Genomic DNA, 17470 nt, shown 5'->3' with positions numbered 1-17470 from the left:
GAGAGACGTGTTCCAAGACTAGCACAGTAAGTCTGTTTGGCACTTAAAACTATAAGCTTAGTTGACGATTTTCACTGAATTCATTCTAATCAAGGCCTTTAAAATTTGACCAGGAGAAATGATTGATTATCAATCCTGATTTATAGTTGTTGAAGCTTTTTGTCTAGAGTGCTAAATACCACATATTGATCAAAGTACTCAAGAGTCACTTCGGCAAGCATTTATTGTGCTCTTACTACATCCTAGGGCTTGGAGACAAGACAGTGATGGGTTAGCTATGTTCTTAGTCCTAAGGAGTGAGCAGATATCAAACACAAATCTATTTCCTAATCCACTGGGTCAGACGTCTCTGATAATCTGCAAGGGGGATACAAGTAGGCTGAAGACTTATTAAAGGCCAGAGTCAATAACTTTTATATCCTGTTCATGCTAGAAAAATCATTTACTGTAACCAAAATGCAATGCAATTTATCAAAGACACTATAATGTCTCTATATAAATTCCCACTAGAATAAAAGTCATAATTATGTCAAATCTGAATAGAGAAAAATCAAAAGGCACTCAACGCTTTTTATCATTATATATTAATCTACAAGGCAAAACCCAGTCTTACATTGAAAACACTTTACATGGCTCTGCTCTGGCAAAACCCACCCAAGTGTCTCTGGGCATGCTGGATATTATGATCTACCAGATCATAGTTTCCCAGTCAGGGAACATGTGCTCTTTTAAAGGGGCATTCGGCAATGTCTGGCCATTTTTTGTCTCTTAGGAAGACAAATAAGGATGACATTATTGGCATCCATTGAGGAGGCGCCAGGGATGCTGTTACCCATCTCACAAAGCACAGAACAAACCATCATAGCAAAGACTCATCAGACCAAATACTCATAGTGCTAAGATTGAGACCAAGGTCTTACAAGCTCTACATTGCTCTACACTGCAGCAGAGGCCTTTGATGTAGGTATTTTAAGGATACCACAAAGACAGGCTTTGGACGCTGATGTAGTCTGAAGAAAACGTAACATCTACATTTTTTAAACCTATTTCATCTTTCCTTCAGCCTATTTTGTTGGCAGTAAGAGAAGAAGCTATTACATTTACTACATGTCCATAATCATCAATGAGAAAAGAATTCCATGCATAATAGGTTAAAAGATGATGGAAAAAGATTAACAAAAACAAAGAACAAAGGAAAAAGGGAAGAGGAGGCCTGTTTGGCATTTCCACAGTAATACAAACCAAATCAGCCATTCTATATAACAGAAAGCTGAATCCGATCACTTCATCTCTAGAACATGACTTTTCTTTCCACTCAAGAAAAAAACTTGTGTCTGAGGGTGTGACTCATAGAGTCCTCCCTAGCATGCATAAAAGCCTGGGTTCAACCCCAAGAACAGCATTAATTATGCTTGGTGACTTATACCTATAACCTTAACATGTGACTCAGGAAGTGAGGAAAGAGGATTAGCAAGTCTAAGGTTTTTCAGCTACATGGTGAGTTCTAGGCCAGTCCGAGCTACATGAAAGCCCACCTCAAACAAAACAAAACAAAAACAACAAAAAAACCAACCAAACAAAAAACAAAAACAAAAACAAACAAATAACAAAAAAAAAACCAAACAAGTGGAGAGCTGGAGACATGGCTCAGTGGTCAAGAGTATTTACTACTTTTCGCAAAGGACCGGGGTTTGGTTCCCAGCATCCACATGGTGACTTACAACTAACTACCCATTAACTCTAGTCCCTGAGAATCCAAAGCCCTCTTCTAGCTTCTGTAGGCTCAAACGTGCAAATGGTGCCCATATACTCATACACACACACACACACACACACACACACACACACACACACACACACACACTTTTTGAAGTCTATAATAGCCCCAGGCAAATAAAAAACAAAATCATTTAGGTTCTGAGGCCATCTAGTGGTGCTCAATGAGATCTTAAATTAAGTAGGCCCTAGGATTCAAACTGAGAATAAACCCTAAATTTGGATATCTATTCTCTACCTATAAAAGGTGACTATTTTAGCTAGGGCATGGGGGGGCAGTGGTGCATGCCTTTAATCCCAGCACTTGGGAGGCAGAAGCAGGCAGATCTCTGTGAGCTTGACTGAAGCCAGCCTTGTCTACAGAGTGAGTTCCAGGACAGCCGGGCTGCACTGAGAAACCCTGTCTTGAAAAACAAAACAATAAAAACAAAAAACAAAAATAAAACCAGGGTCTTTGGAGAGTCTCAGAGAATTCTTTCTTTTAAGCCTCTTTCCAAAAGCAAATAAACAAATATTTCTTAAGAGATGAGGGAGACTTTAGTTAATTGATTAATTAATTTGGGACAGTCTCACTCTGTAGACCTGGTTGGTATGGAACACACTATGTAGATAAACAGCTGGCTTCAAACCCACAGAGATTCATCTACCTCTGCCTCTCGATTACTGGTAGTAATGGTGTGTGCCACCACACCCAACTGCCTCTGTCAAATTTAATGTCAAAATTTGACATAGCTAATGGGTCCACAGCATTAATAGAGATTAGCATTTCTTTTTCCCTCTATCTGGATGTAAGGCAACAATAAATTCATTATCCTTGAAAAGAAAAAGCTGTATTGCTGAAGAATCACCAGCAACAGATCCTTTATATGTCTCTACTCAGCTCAATTACTGAGGCCAGTCCAAGTGATGACCGCAACTACTTCACAATTTCTGCGGCTCAGATAGATACAAGTGTACCAAGTCCATTATTAAACTGCCACCTTTTAAACTTATTTATGTGTCCATTTATGTTTTTATGCATGATGCATGGGTGTGGGTACTCTCAGAAGTGAGAATAAGACATAGGACCCACTGGAGCTGGTGCTATAGGTGGTTGTGAGCTGCCTGATGTGGGTGTTGGGCAAAGAGTAAATACTCTTAACCCCTAGGCCATCTTTCCTGCCCCTAAACTGTCTCCATTAAATCATCAGTATCTCTAGTCCCAGCAACTCAGAAAAGACTAGAACATACAGCTAGGGCTGGGCAGTCCTAATTAGAATACTGATTCTTTCTCAAACAAGGCTGCTGAGGCCATTTCATTCAAGAAAATGACGCCATTCAAGAAGCCATTCAAGATACATGGCTCTGGGACAGCACATGTTATGGAAATGCCTTCCACTGGCAGTTACTGTGCCACAAGCTCCTTTCCTTTCACAATGGCACATTCTTAAAATTCAGGATCCAGTCACAAATGTGGCAGACCTGGTTGCTTAGAATCATGTAGCTAGCCTTGGTTTACAGGATATGCCTTGAATGAATGTACCCCTGGCATCCTGGATGAAGACAGTCACTATGAGACAAAAATATCAGAATCAGGGGCTGAAGAAATGGCTCAGCGGTTGGGAGCACTGATTGCTCTTCCAGAGGACCCAGGTTCAATTCCCCAGCACCCACATGGCAGCTTACAACTGTCTGTAATTCTAGTTTCATGAAATCTAATACCTTTACAGATGTACATGCATGCAAAATACATTTAAAATATATATATTTATATAATCTTGACCCCCCCCCCCCGTTCATATGATCCCTCCTCTCTCTCTCTTCAACCGAACTCCATGCAGGAGCTCAGCCCAGTGTTTGATTGTGGATGACTGCATCTGCTTTCATCAGTTACTAGATGTAGGTTCTATGACAATTAGGGTAGTCACGAATCTGATTACAGGGGAAGGCCAGTTCAGGCATCTCTCCACTATTGCTAGAAGTCTTAGCTGGGGTAATCCTGTGGATTCCTGGGAAGTTCCCTAGCACCAGGTTTTTCCCTAACCCCATAATGGCTCCCTATATCAAGATATCTCATTGCTTTCGCTCTCCATACCTCTCCCAACTCGGCCAACTTGAACCAGAGCTAATGGGACTCTGGTCATAGACTCTGGACTGACAACAGCTGGGGAACCTGCATGGGACCAAACCATGCCCTCTGAATGTGGATGACAGTTATGTAGCTTGATCTGCTGGAGAGGGGGTAGCTGGCAGTGGAACCAGGACTTATCCTGGGTACATGAAATGGCTTTTTGGAGCCCATTCCCATAGTGGGATACCTTGCTCAGCCTGATACAAGGGGAAGGGACTTGGTCCTGCCTCAAATTGGTATGCCAGACTTTGTTGTCTCCCCAAGGGAGGAGGTCTTACCCCCTCTGAGAAGTGGAATGGAAAAGGTGGGATGGAGAAGCAGGAGGAGGGGAGAGAGGGGAAACTGGAGTTGATACGTAAAATGAAAAAAGTTTAAAATTAAAAAAAAGAAGAAATATATCAACAGTTCTACTTCATGTGGTACAAAAGAGAAATTGAGAGCAATACAGTAGACAAGGGATGTTGACGGCCAAGGCACCCACCTGGTCACGATCCCCTGCAAAACAGCAGCTCTTCATGGTGCATGAGTTGAAGTAACCCTGATTGTCAAACTGGAACACTGGCAGGCGGGAGTGGATGTCATAGAGGACAGGGGGCAGGCGCCGCCGCAGGGCCAGGAGTTGGGTCCCATTGCTGTTGAATCGCACACTCATGGCACTCTGGAGAGATAGGTTGCCACCATAGCGCAGGAGAGAACTGGAGGGCAAAAAGCACAAGGTTCAAGTGTGAGGCAGATAGGATAAAAAAGCCTGTAAAACACACTGAATTAGCTTCTTTACATGTGCCCAGGCTATCCTGTAAGGCTTATATCAGAATTTCAACAAAGGGTATTTAAAATATAGTAATTATGTTAAGAATGGCTCCTTGAAGCTGAGTGGTGGTGACACATGCCTTTAATCCCAGCACTCAGAGGCTGTATCAAAAAAATAAAACAACAACAACAAAAAGAGTGGTTCCTTGGGAAAAAAGAAAAAGAAAAAAAGAATGACTTCTTGGTTACATTAAAATAAGTTATTTAAAATGTCAGCCTCCCTTTTAATCTCCAAAGGTAAATTTTGAATAATTTTACAAGAAAAGATTACCAAGGGCAAGATGGCTCAGTAGGTAAGGGTTACTTCAATTCTGACCTTGGGACCCACAAGGTGGGAAGAGAACAGACACCTGAAAGTTATCCTTTTACTCACACACACACGAGTATAAAAAATTAATAGAAAAAGTATTAACACATCTTGAAAAAATGAGACATTAAAATCATTAGTTATTTTGTTTAACCATGCCCAAACAGAGAAGGGAGTCATGTCCACCCCAACTGTCCAATAATGGATTTTCTTTTGGGGGGATGTGTGGTTCAAGACAGAGTTTCTTTGTGTAGCCTTGGATATCCTGGAACTCACTCTGTAGACCAGGCTGGTCTTGAATTCAGAGATCCACCTGCTTCTGTCTCCTGAGTATTGAGATTAACTAATAATGGCTTTTTAAACAATATATTTCTCTTTTGTATTAGAAGCTCAAGAACCATCAGTGTTTCTCTGGGTAATTTTCAATGACTGAACAAGCATAAGAAGTATTTATTTTTCTTTTCAATTTTTAAAAGATGAACCAGTAAGATGTCTGCTACCCGAGCTCAGTTTCCAGGACGCATGTGGTAGAAGGAGAACTTGCTTCAGCAGAACACACACAATGGCTCATGTGTCACTCACACACACAGTGGCACGTGTGTCACACTCACACACACAGTGGCACATGTGTCACACTCACACACACAGTGGCACATGTGTCACACTCACACACACAGTGGCACGTGTGTCACACTCACACACACAATGGCACGTGTCACACTCACATACACAGTGGAATGTGTGTCACACACACACAGTGGCACGTGTGTCACACACAGTGGCACATGTCACACTCTCACACACAATGGCACATGTCATACTCACACATAATGGCACATGTGTCACTCTCTCACACACACAGAGAGTTAAAACAAGTTTTTGTTTTTTGTTTTTTGTTTTTTTTTTTTTTGGCAGGGTCAGGGTGGAGATGGGGGCTGGTGAGCACTGGCTGCTCTTCCAGAGGACCCAGGTTCAAACCCCAGCAGCAACATGGGAAATCACAGCTGTCTGTGACTCTAATTCCAGGGAATCTGACAACCTCATACAGACATACATGCAGGCAAAACACCAGTGTACATGAAACAAAACAAACAAACAAACAAAAACCCTAAAGAAAACCCACTATGTTTCTAAATGATAAATGGCTTTGATGACAGGGTCCTGACAGACTTGTTGGGTGAGTGCCACCACAGCAGGTTCATGTGCTGAAGACTGAACCTAGGGCTGCATGCATGCTAGGAAATGAACTACATACCTAGCCCAGATTCAGATTTTTAAAAAATTTATAGTATTTTACTTTATGTATTGTGTATATTTTACCTGCAAATAAGCATGTGTACCTGGTACCCATGGAGGTCCTAAGAAGGCATCAGCCCCACTGAATTGGAGTTACAGACAGCTGTGAGCCACCGAGGGGATGCTGGGAATCTAACCTGGGTCCTCTGCAAAAGCAGTAAGTGCTCTAAGGCTTACTGAGCACCCAAGTGGAAGCTTTTGGGACAGGAGAGTGATGAAAAAGAAGAAGATAATCTATGGAAGAGCTGCCCTGAAAACATCAGTGCGGGGATGGCTGCTGACCCCGCCAGCCATGCCTACCTCACCCTCCCAAAGCAATCTTCTCACCAAGGGGAGGAATGCTGCGGTGTCCCAGCTGTGTATAGAAAGAAGGCCTGGTTAAAATAGCCTGTAATCCTTCTGGGTAGAATGGATGGAAGGGAGAAAAGACAAAAAACCATCCCAGAATTCCAAGTACCGAGGAGAAGCCTAGAATTCCTCAAGTAATAAATCCTGCAAAGAAATAAATGATCTTATACTGTCCTGATTACAAGCTCCACTCACTCACTCATACAGAGAAAGAAGGACTGGGCTGTTGGAGCCCAGGCATTTCCTTTACAGGGTGCCCTGGCCACCACAGGCATGTGCAGTTATCTAAACATGAGCTCAAAAACAATGAGAGGCTTTCAGTCTACAGTCAGCATGGAGCTTGCAATAAACCAGCATCTGTGGAACTGACGGCGGGTGGGGGTTGAAACAAGACTTACCAGAAACAAGCTTGGCCAGCCCCACCCGCTCAACAGCAACGTTTGCATGAGCTCAAGTCCCCGACAGGAAGCCAGGGCCTCTGCCAAACCCCTTTCCATCAGTCAACAGCAATTTTCTCTGTCCCTTCTAGTCAGGCCTGAAGAGGAGCCTGTTCAGCACTGGCCTGTGGGTCTATCCCATTCCAATCCAAGCTTTGCAATTTGTTTACAGTGCAGGTGTCTGAGGCTCCAGTGACTTTTCTCCTTCCTGCACTTTTGGGTAGGAACATTCCTCTTTCACACACAGAGGGCACCTAAACACCTGCTTCATAGAGAACAAAATGAGATTCCGTCCAGAAAGATGGAATAATAACTCCAGAAAGTGACTCTTATAAACAGCTATTTTCAGCAAAAATGGAAAAGGCAGCTGACCACTCCCTGAGAGAATAAGGAATCATCTATTTTGCCAGGAGAAAAGGCTTAAAGGCAGCTTTCCTTCATAGTCAGGATCCAGTATTGTCAAGATTCTACAGCTCAGGGCTAGGGTGCTGGCTCAGTGGTTAAGAGCATGCACTGCTCTTTCAGAGGACCTGAGTTTGGTTCCCACCACACAGGTTGGGGGACTCATAACTACCTGTAACTTCTGTTCTAGGGGACCTAATGCCCTCTGCTGGTTTCCAGTGTAACCCTCCTGCACACACTCTTAAAAATTAAATAAAAAAAGTTTAAAAGATTCTATGGTTCATAGTTCCAATCATAATACACACACACACACACACACACACACACACAGAGAGAGAGAGAGAGAGAGAGAGAGAGAGAGAGAGAGAGAGAGAGAGAGAGAGTCATCCAGAGACCAGACATAACAGCGTACACCTATAATTCCAACATTCAGGAGAGACAAGGTGAAGGTTAGCATGGGCTATAATATGCCAAGACCACAGTAGGGGCTAGAGGGAGGATATCTACAACTTTATTTTTTATTGGAAAAAAAATTTGTTTGTTTTTTTGAAACAGAGTCTCTTTACATAGTCCTGGCTGGCCTGAAACTCACTATATAGACCTGGCTGGCCTTGAACTCACAGAGATCTGTCTGCCTCTGCCTCTACAGTGCTGGGATTAAAGGTGATCTAGAACTTTTTAAAATGTAGGTTTCCATGTGATCCAGCTACGTCACTCTTGGGCACATACCCAAAGACTCTACTACAGAGAGATGCACACATCCATGTTCACTGCTGCTCTATTCACAGTAACTGGGAAACGGAGTCAGTCTAGACAGACAACAAAAATGTTGTACCTATATACAGTGGAATTTTACTCAGCTGTGAAAGAAACCAAAATTATGAAATTTGCAAGAAACTATATGGAACTGGAAAATATTCTGAGTGTGGTAACCCAGGCCCCCATATGTTCTCTATCACATACATCCTAGCTTTGAATTTTTGTTTGTTTGGTTGGTTAGTTGATTGGTTTGGTTTCTTGAGACAGGGTTTCTTTGTGTAGTTTTGGAGCCTGTCCTGGAACTCGCTCTGGAGACCAGGCTGGCCTCAAACTCACGGAGATCCGACTGCCTCTGCCTCCTGAGTGCTGGGATTAGAGGCGTGCGCTACCATCGCCCAGTCTAGCTTTGGATTTTTAGATGTGTGTTTAATTTGCAATGCTGTAGAGGCCAGTAAGCTAAAGGGCTCATAGTCAGGGGCAGGAGGGACCTAGGGCAGCAGAGCTGGGTGGGGTAGTGGTGGCGGTGGTACTAGGAGTAGAACATAGTGATATGAGTACTGGGGGTGGGTACCGCGTACAAAAGTGGGGATGAGAGGGTAGAGGAAAGGAAGTGTTGAGCGAAAAAGTTAACTAAAACCAAGGACATTTTAAAAAGCTATATGGACAGCTAGAGAGAGTTCATTCAGCAGGTAAGGTACTTGCCACCAGACCTGACAACTCCATATCCATGCCCAGACTCACATGGTAGAAGAGAGAATCAACTTCTAGAAGCTGCCCTCTGCAACATCTGCACTGTGGCATGTGTGCACTCACACACATGGGATTAATGGCGTGTGCCACCACTGCCCCCGATAAAATTTTTAAATTTAGAAAATTTGTAAGCTAATTTTAAAAAATTTAAGGAAAAAAATTTGTACTCAGGTCCCCTACATTGGTGGATAATGCTTGCTTCTAGATTATTAAATCAAAATCCTTCTCCCCCATGGGATACTTCCCTATGGGCTATTATTGATGGGGAGGCCCCAAAAGAATACACACTATCATCATTGCTCTTGCTTGCCCGCCAGAACTAGGGATACTTCCCTATGGGCTATTATTGATGGGGAGGCCCCAAAAGAATACACACTATCATCATTGCTCTTGCTTGCCCGCCAGAACTAGGTGTAAGGTCCTACTGCTGAAGACCACACTTTGGTTGCAGCACAGAGTGATCAAGCTTAAATGAAAGTGGAAGCTTCCTCTCTGCTGGCTAGCTTTCATAGCGCTGAAAGACAGGCAGGCTACAGGAGTAGAAAAACCATCCAAGTATCTTATCCAGCAGGAGAGACCCTGCATGTTATGCTACAATACCATTCTCCCAAGCAAGATGTGCCCACTGTGCAATAGCGGCCTCTTATGGGACTGGCCAGCCACACTCCTACTGAATTTGAGGCCTGCATTCAGCAGAGAGAATCCATCCCTGGTACTGTAAACTTGGTCAAAAGACCATGGCCAGGAAGGCCAAGGCTCTAGTGACGAACATATTATTACTATTGCTTGCTAAATGGATATGTTGCCAATGGTCGTTTAAATATTTATGATTATTAAATTTTCTCTCTCTTCTGACTATACGCATATATACTGGTACTTTCAAGTGGAATTGGTTCTCCTTGTACTATGTGGGTTCTGGGGATTGAACGCAGATCAGCAGGCTTTGTGGCAAGTGAATTTTATCCATTGACCCATCTCAACAGTAGGAGGGAAATCAGAGAGGACAAATGGAGGCCTGAATATGATCAAGACATAAAATATATCCTATACACATATGAAATTGTCAAAAAATAAATGTTGGGTTTTTTTTTTTTTTATGCAGACTTCTCAGAATCATGATTCCATTTTGGAATAGGGGTGAGCAAGATGGGGAGAGATAACCAGAGTCTCAATGAAATGCAAACAAAACAATATGGAAAAATTTAAAGCCTCCTGTCTTTTCCCAGAAAATTCTTTTTGACACCACAGTACCACTCCACCAACAATATCTGCAATGTCCGTTTCTACTTTAGCCTCCATCCTTAGCATATTTCCCGAAAAAGAGAATTTCCATTGCTCTATTAGGACTGGGTGATATTCTTTTTTTATTTTTTGACACAGGGTTTCTCTGTGTAGCCCTGGCTGTTCTGGAACTCACTTCGTAGACCAGGCTGGTGTTGAATTCACGTAGATATGATGTGGGATTCCCTTCTGCATGCTGTGAATATGTTTTATTATCATTGGTTAATAAAGAAGCTGCTTTGCCAGGACAGCTTATAGCTAGGTGGGAAATCCAAGCAAAAGGACAGGGAAAGAGAAGGCGGAGTCAGGCGGACACCAGTAGCCACCAGAGAAGATGTGAGGTATTAAGCCACAAGCCTCGTGGCAAAATACAGAATAGAAAATTAAAATTCTAAGAGCTAGTTAATAACACGCCTGAGCTAATAGGCCAAACAGTTTGTAATTAATATCAAACCTCGGAGTGGTTATTTGTGACTTGGCAGGAGGAAGAGAAACCTCCAGTTACAGATACACCTGCCTCTGCCTATTGGAGTGCTGGAATTCAAGGTATGCGCCACCATTATAAAAATGCCTCTATCCTGACTTGTTCTCAGAAATCCACTCTCTCTCCTCTCTCTCTCTCTCTCTCTCCCTCTCTCTCTCTCTCTCTCTCTCTCAAAACAAAGTCTCTCTCTATAGCCCTGGGTGTCGTGAAACTCACTGTGTAGACTAGGCTGGCCTCAAACTCACAGAAATTTGCCTGCTTCTGCCCCTTCCCGTCAGTGCTAGGATTAAAGGGGTGCATCACCACTGCCCAGATAAAAACACCAATAACAAAGCTGCCACTGTCTTTACTGTTCAACAACTGGCTACTGCTGCACACCCAAATGTGAGTGGCACCTGGAAGCACTGGCCAAGACGTTAGAATGAGTCAAGTAAAAACATCCCTAAAGGAAGAATAAAAGGTTATTTCCAAAATATTTTCAGCCAGTGACTTGCTGTAAAATGCAACAAGATCACAGTAGGAGGCGATGTAAGGGTCAGCGTGCAAAAGACCTTAGACTTAAGGCGGGATGTGAAGAGGACCAGACCCTAACAGCCCAGACTACTGTAGACTTCTGTACTTAGTTTGCTAGTTGTTAAGAAAATACTCAGCTGGACCTCTTTATTGCTCTAGCAGGATAAAAATACTTGGCCAAGGTCTTGGAAGAAAAAAGAAAACAGGCCAAGGAAGTGATTAGGAATATCATACCTAGCTCGGTATTAAGTGTCTTAGTGCTCTATTGTGAAAAGACATCATGGCCATGGCAACCCCTATAAAAGAAAGCATTTAATTGGGGCTGGCTTACAGTTCAGAGGTTTAGTCCATTGTCATCATGGCAGGGAGCATCGTGGGGAGCATGAAGGCATGCAGGCAGCCAGGATGCTGGAGAAGCAGTTGAGAGTTCTATATCTGGATCCATAGGCAGCAGGAAGAAAGAGAGCCTGGCTTGGGCTTTTGAAAACTTCAAAGCCCACCTCCAATGACCCATCCTCCAACTAGGCCACACCTCGTAATCTTTTCAAATATTGTCACTCCCTGGTGACCAAGCATTCAAATCTATGAGTCTATGGGGGAGGGGGAACATTCTCATTCAAAACCACAATAGGGAACCAAAGAAGCTTCCAAGTGTAGACCCCACAAAGTCCAAAATCCATTACCATAAATCCATGGCTAAGTAACTCATCTGATGCTGCCTGATGATGTCAACAAGATTTCCAATGCACAGGGCACCCATTTCCCCAGTACAATGATGTTTGGGTCAAGGCTGTGCTATTCTAACTCAGAGCTGGTTCATGTAGATCACAGGGAGAAAATTTCTCCATATGAGTTTCTGCTTTAGGATGACCTATATGGAACCTGGAATATTTTGTGATTTCTATAATTCAACATATAGAATACAAAGAATCCTAGAAGACACTAGAAACAGGTAGAATATCCACTTAATTGTGTTTAGTAACCCGATAAACTCTTAATTATGTCTTTTATATGAGCTGGGAGGGAGCGAAGCAAAGAGCCTCTCATTCCTCCTTTTCTCCCCTCTCTCCTCTTCTCTTCCTTTGCCTCTGTCTCTACTGTTCCACAGAAACGACTGATACACTCCCCCCAGCCCCACTATGCTTCCCAAACTGGCCTCATGTTCCTAGACTCAAACATCAAGCTTCTGACCACAAGATACTGCTTTTGTTTTTCCAAAACAGTCTGACCCTTAGTCCCAAGGATGAACCTCTACCCCCCAGGAGAAATAGACCTGAACAACTGTGACTGAACAAATTTATTGTCCTCTGAACATGATTCACCAAGAGTGTGAGTTCATATTTTGAATATCTAGAAATTTAATTTTACTGAAGGAGTTAATTATATTTCTGACAGATATCTTTGCATAATCAAGTAGAATATTTAGTCCATATGGCAGGCTATATGAATGTGTGTGCGCGTGTGCGTGTATGTGTATGTATGTATATATTTTTAAAAATTTGAGACGTATATGTGTATTTTTTTTAATTGAGACAGGATTTCTCTATGTAATCCTGTCTGTTCTGGAATTTGCTATGTAGACTATTTAACATGGACCTCTCTAGGTAACCAAAGACACCTTCCACTGTTGGAGAAAAGCCAGATACTAAAATTGCTTATAGAGTACTTACTCAAAAACCAGAAGCTCGCCGGGCGGTGGTGGCGCACGCCTTTAATCCCAGCACTCGGGAGGCAGAGGCAGGCGGATCTCTGCGAGTTCGAGGCCAGCCTGGTCTACAAGAGCTAGTTCCAGGACAGGCTCTAAAACTACAGTGAAACTCTGTCTCGAAAAAAAAAAAAAAAAAACAAAAAACAAAAAAAAAAAACAAAAAAAAACAACAAAAAAAAAAAACAAAAAACCAGAAGCTCACCGGTCTCTCTAGACCAGTGGTTCTCAAACTGTGGGTCACCACCCCTTTGGTAAACCTCTATCTCTAAAAATATTTACATTACGATTCATAACAGTAGCAAAATTACAGTTATGAAATAGCAATGAAAATAATTTTATGGTTGGGGTCTGTATTAAAGGGTCGCAGCGTTAGAAGGTTGAGAACTACTGCTCTAGACCAACAATTCAACCTCTGGGTACAAATTTCATTAAAGAGTGCTTTAACCAGTAACTAGATGATCCTGATGTTTGATTAACACGAGGTCAGGAGGGCATGTGAGCCTGGAGTCCAACCAATGAGCAAACTGGTTTCACAGCGCCACCTTGTGACCTAAAGCTAGAAAGCAATTTTATTAGGATACCTGGTCTTCTGTCCCCTGTCAGTAAGTAACAGTCAAAGCCCAACAAGAATGTTTGTGCCCTGCCCTGAGGACTTAGTCCTTAGATACAGGACTCTGGTCCACGTTATTACACTTTGAACATACAGACCGCTAGGCTGGAGAGGCTGAGACAGACGATTAGGCTAATTTTGATCCCACCCCATCCCTAAAAAAAAAAAAAAAAAAAAAAAAAACACTGAACACAAACTAGGATGCATCCATTCAATGCTACACACTAGAAATTAAAGATGACTAGAACATGGTCCTGTCCTTTAAAGTTCACAGAAAAGTACAAGAACTACGGAGCAGGCTAATGTGCCTCTTTCTGGGAAACAATCCTTGCACCCTGGAAAGGACAGCAAAGATAGAAACTGGTTTCACTGAAAACAGTCACTTAGTAACCAACGGCAGCAAAAGAAATGACTGACTCAAGCAACATGAATGTAGCAGGCCTTACATGCTTTACAGAGACTCTGAATAAAGAAATCCCTCCCCAGGGCTGGAGAGATGGCTCAGTGGGTAAGAGTACTGGCTGCTTTTAGGGAGGACCTGAGTTTGATTTCCAGCATCCACACACTCCAGTTCCAGGAATCTGATGCCCATTTCTGGCCTCTACAGGCACTAGGTATGTATATGACATACATGCAGACAAATAAACATACCTAGAAAACAAAATTTTTACAAAAGGAAAAAGGACAAATTATCCCATGTTTGTATGTGGAATACAGACTGCACTGAGAAGGGCAAACTGCTCTTAGGCAGCTTTCGTTTATCTTGTGAAAAAGATTATTCATTCAAAAAACATTTATATTTTATAGCATCCTACACAATATAGGTTCTGGGAATATTTGTATGAACAAAGATAACCCATGCAAGGTATAAGAGAATGGCAAAAAATGATGTTTAAGGATCTGCACTAAACACAAGAAGCCAAGGGTCAGTGCAGACAGCACTGACGGAAAGAAGAGAATGGCTATGAGATGAAGAAAGGGTCTTGTATTCGAGAGCTTCCAGGTGTAATCAGAAGATGGGTAAGACAGGACTCTAGGATTTCACCCAGAAAAAGATTGTAAGAAAGCAAAGGATGGAATATAGTGCTGGGGGAGAAAGCAGACTTTAGCAAGCGTTCCAGTGGGTGGAGCACTGGTATGGTAAAGGTGAGTGGGAGAGCAGGACAGCCCAGCCAGGTACGGTGGCTCACGCTTGTAACCCTATCACTTGAAGACTGATGCAGCAGGAGGACGGCCAGAAATTAAGGCTAATTCAGGCTCCACAGTGAGACCTTGTCTCAAAATACAAAGAAAATACAAAAAGGGAAGAGAGAAGGGATAGGGAAGAAAGGGATGGACATGGATGGAGGTGCCTCTGACTAGAGCCAACTGATGTGATGACACTCCTGGTTTTCTGCAGGAGTTTCCTACCATGCCATCTAAACTTCTGGGGCCTCCTGATTCTGTTCTCTCTGTCCCTTCAAGTCAGCTCTCTCTCTAGAGTTAATGAGGTTGTTAAAAGCACTAGACTCACAGGGAATAAGATAAGTACTCAGAAGGAAAAAGGAGCCTTTCATTAATTTTTCCTTTCCTTTTCATTTTTTTAATGGAGGAGTAACTTCACTTCGTTTCCTTTTTGTTTGCTCTTATAAGTACATTTAATAAGCAGACACTGAACAAAATATAAAGAAAACAATATTTAAGAGTGATGGTTTAAAGAGCTGTATGGAGGTGAACGATCAGACTTAGCCAGCTCTTCTAAGTCAGACAGAGACCTCCATGTTCATGTAGGACCACTGCTTTCTGCAGACAAAAGACATTTTCTCCTTTGTCTACATGCTTGGTTTTGCAGCTTCCATTTTGGATTCATTTTTGTTAAACTTATTTTACAATACAACGTAAGATAGGGATGTACCTCATGGGTAGAATGTTTATCGAGTGTGAAGCCCTGGGGTTTAATCCTCTGTACCATACACCTATACATAACAATTAATACAACATAGTACTTTGCACTAATAATGTTAAATGCATTATTTCCTAAGTATATATACACCAATAAACCACAGCCAGATCAAGAGATGACTTTAGGCTCAATATCCTACCCTAGAGTAACCACTACTCTGACACCTATAATCTGCCTGTCTGTAAACACCACACAAATGGAATCATAGGGGACAGGCTCCTTTGTGGCTGAGTTGTCTTCTTTCACTCAAGATTATAACCATGAGGCTCATCCACATCAGTGTGTGGATCAACAGTCTGTTCCTTTCCTGGTTTGTCCAATTTTTTTATATGGCTACCATACACTTTGCTTATCCACTTTCCTTCAGTGGATATTTCAGCTTGTTCCAACTTTTGGCTACTATGGATAAAGCAGCTGGGAATACCCTTGTATTTATCTTCAGCGGAGACACATAATCATATCCCTTAGGTAGAGCTAAGAGTAAGGTTGCTGGGTCCTATGTTTAGCCTCAGCAGACATTTACAAAGTTTTCCCTGACAGTTGTACCTATTCATATCTGTCCAAATTATGATGGCGTCCTAACTTTAACAGCTTTGCCAACACTATCAATCTTTTCCCACTGTAATCATTCTGAGCATTTTTCGTTACCTTGTTAAGTAAGGAAGCTGCAAAGCTTTAAACTTTAACTTTTCTTCCTTCCTTTTAAATAGTCTCATTAACTCAGGCTGGCCGTGAACCTGCCATTCAGGTGAAGATGACTTTGAACTCCTGATCCTCTTGTTCTAGCTCTCAAGTACTGGGTTGCAGTTGTGAGATAGAAACCTTAAATTTTCAAATGCTTATTGTCTGTTTGGTTATCTTATTTGATAAAGCATTTCTGCTGATTTTAAAGAATGGAACTTGGAGAGATGGCTCAGTTGTTAAGAATATCATCTGCCCTTCCAGAGGACCTGGCTTAGATTCCCAGCACCCACATGTCTGTAACTCCAGTTTCAGGGAGTCTTTCTGACCTCTTGGGCACCAGACACACACACCCACACACACTGTTTACAGAATACAAGCAAAATACATTATATGCACTCAAAAAATAATAAAAAAGTATAATTACTTTAAAATGAACTTTTTTTTTACAGATTGATAGTTCTTTATATACTCTGTATAGGAATTCTTAGTCAATATATACATTACACATATAGTACCTATCTACCTTTTCACAGATGTAATGCTGTCTTTATTTAACAAAAGTTCTTAATTTTAATGAAATCCAATTTGGTTTTTAGAGACAGGCTTTCTCCATGTAGCTCTGGCTATCCTGGAAATCACTCTGACCAGACTGGCCTCAAACTCAGAGATCCACCTGATCCATTTGCTTCTCAAATGCTAGAATCAAGAGCATGTGTCAAGCTAGGCACAGTGGTGTACACCTTTAATCCCAGCGCTTGGGAGACAGAGGTAAGTGGATCTCTGTGAGTTTGAGTGGATCACATAGTGAGTTCCAGAACAGTCAGAGCTACACAGTGAGACCCGGTCTTGAAAACAAAAAAGCTACACAGTAAGACCGTCTTGAACACAAACAAACAAATCAAAAGTGTAGGGGCTGAAATATGCAGGCCCATATTCCACATTGTCCGGTGGTCAGAGAATCTGAGCGACTTACAGGCACGATTTGCACCTTCCACATAGGAGTGGATCACCTGGCTCTTTTGAAGTAAAGCAATCCCAACAGGAGCCAGGGCATACTAATGTAATTCTGCTCCTTCCATCATAACTATGAAGTCACTTGGGGGAGAGGTGTTTTCAACCTACTTGACCAAATGGATATTAGATAAGCCATGACTTAAGTCTTTCCCCACTACCTAGGAAACAGAATGCTAATGAAGCTTTTGTTACCTTCCCCCCTCAGTTTACGGTGATATAAAAGCTGTTTGAAAAATAAA

The 17470-nt window shown here is 42.2% G+C and overlaps 1 protein-coding gene and 1 non-coding gene across 3 annotated transcripts in view; both read right to left on the bottom strand.

Annotated features, from left to right (window-relative positions):
• Dcaf5 (DDB1 and CUL4 associated factor 5) overlaps positions 1 to 17470 on the bottom strand; it is a 110303-nt gene that overhangs the window by 38274 nt on the left and 54559 nt on the right. For both annotated transcript variants that reach the window (XM_038337353.1, XM_038337354.1), the window contains exon 6: positions 4368 to 4581. In XM_038337353.1, the coding sequence (XP_038193281.1) occupies positions 4368 to 4581 (214 nt within the window). The remainder of the gene's footprint in view (positions 1 to 4367; positions 4582 to 17470) is intronic.
• LOC119820141 lies at positions 15291 to 15430 on the bottom strand. The gene has a single exon (XR_005286408.1).

Source organism: Arvicola amphibius, chromosome 7, assembly GCF_903992535.2.
Source record: "Arvicola amphibius chromosome 7, mArvAmp1.2, whole genome shotgun sequence".
Taxonomy (NCBI): Eukaryota; Metazoa; Chordata; class Mammalia; order Rodentia; family Cricetidae; genus Arvicola; species Arvicola amphibius.
This window is presented reverse-complemented; position numbering and strand designations above follow the sequence as displayed.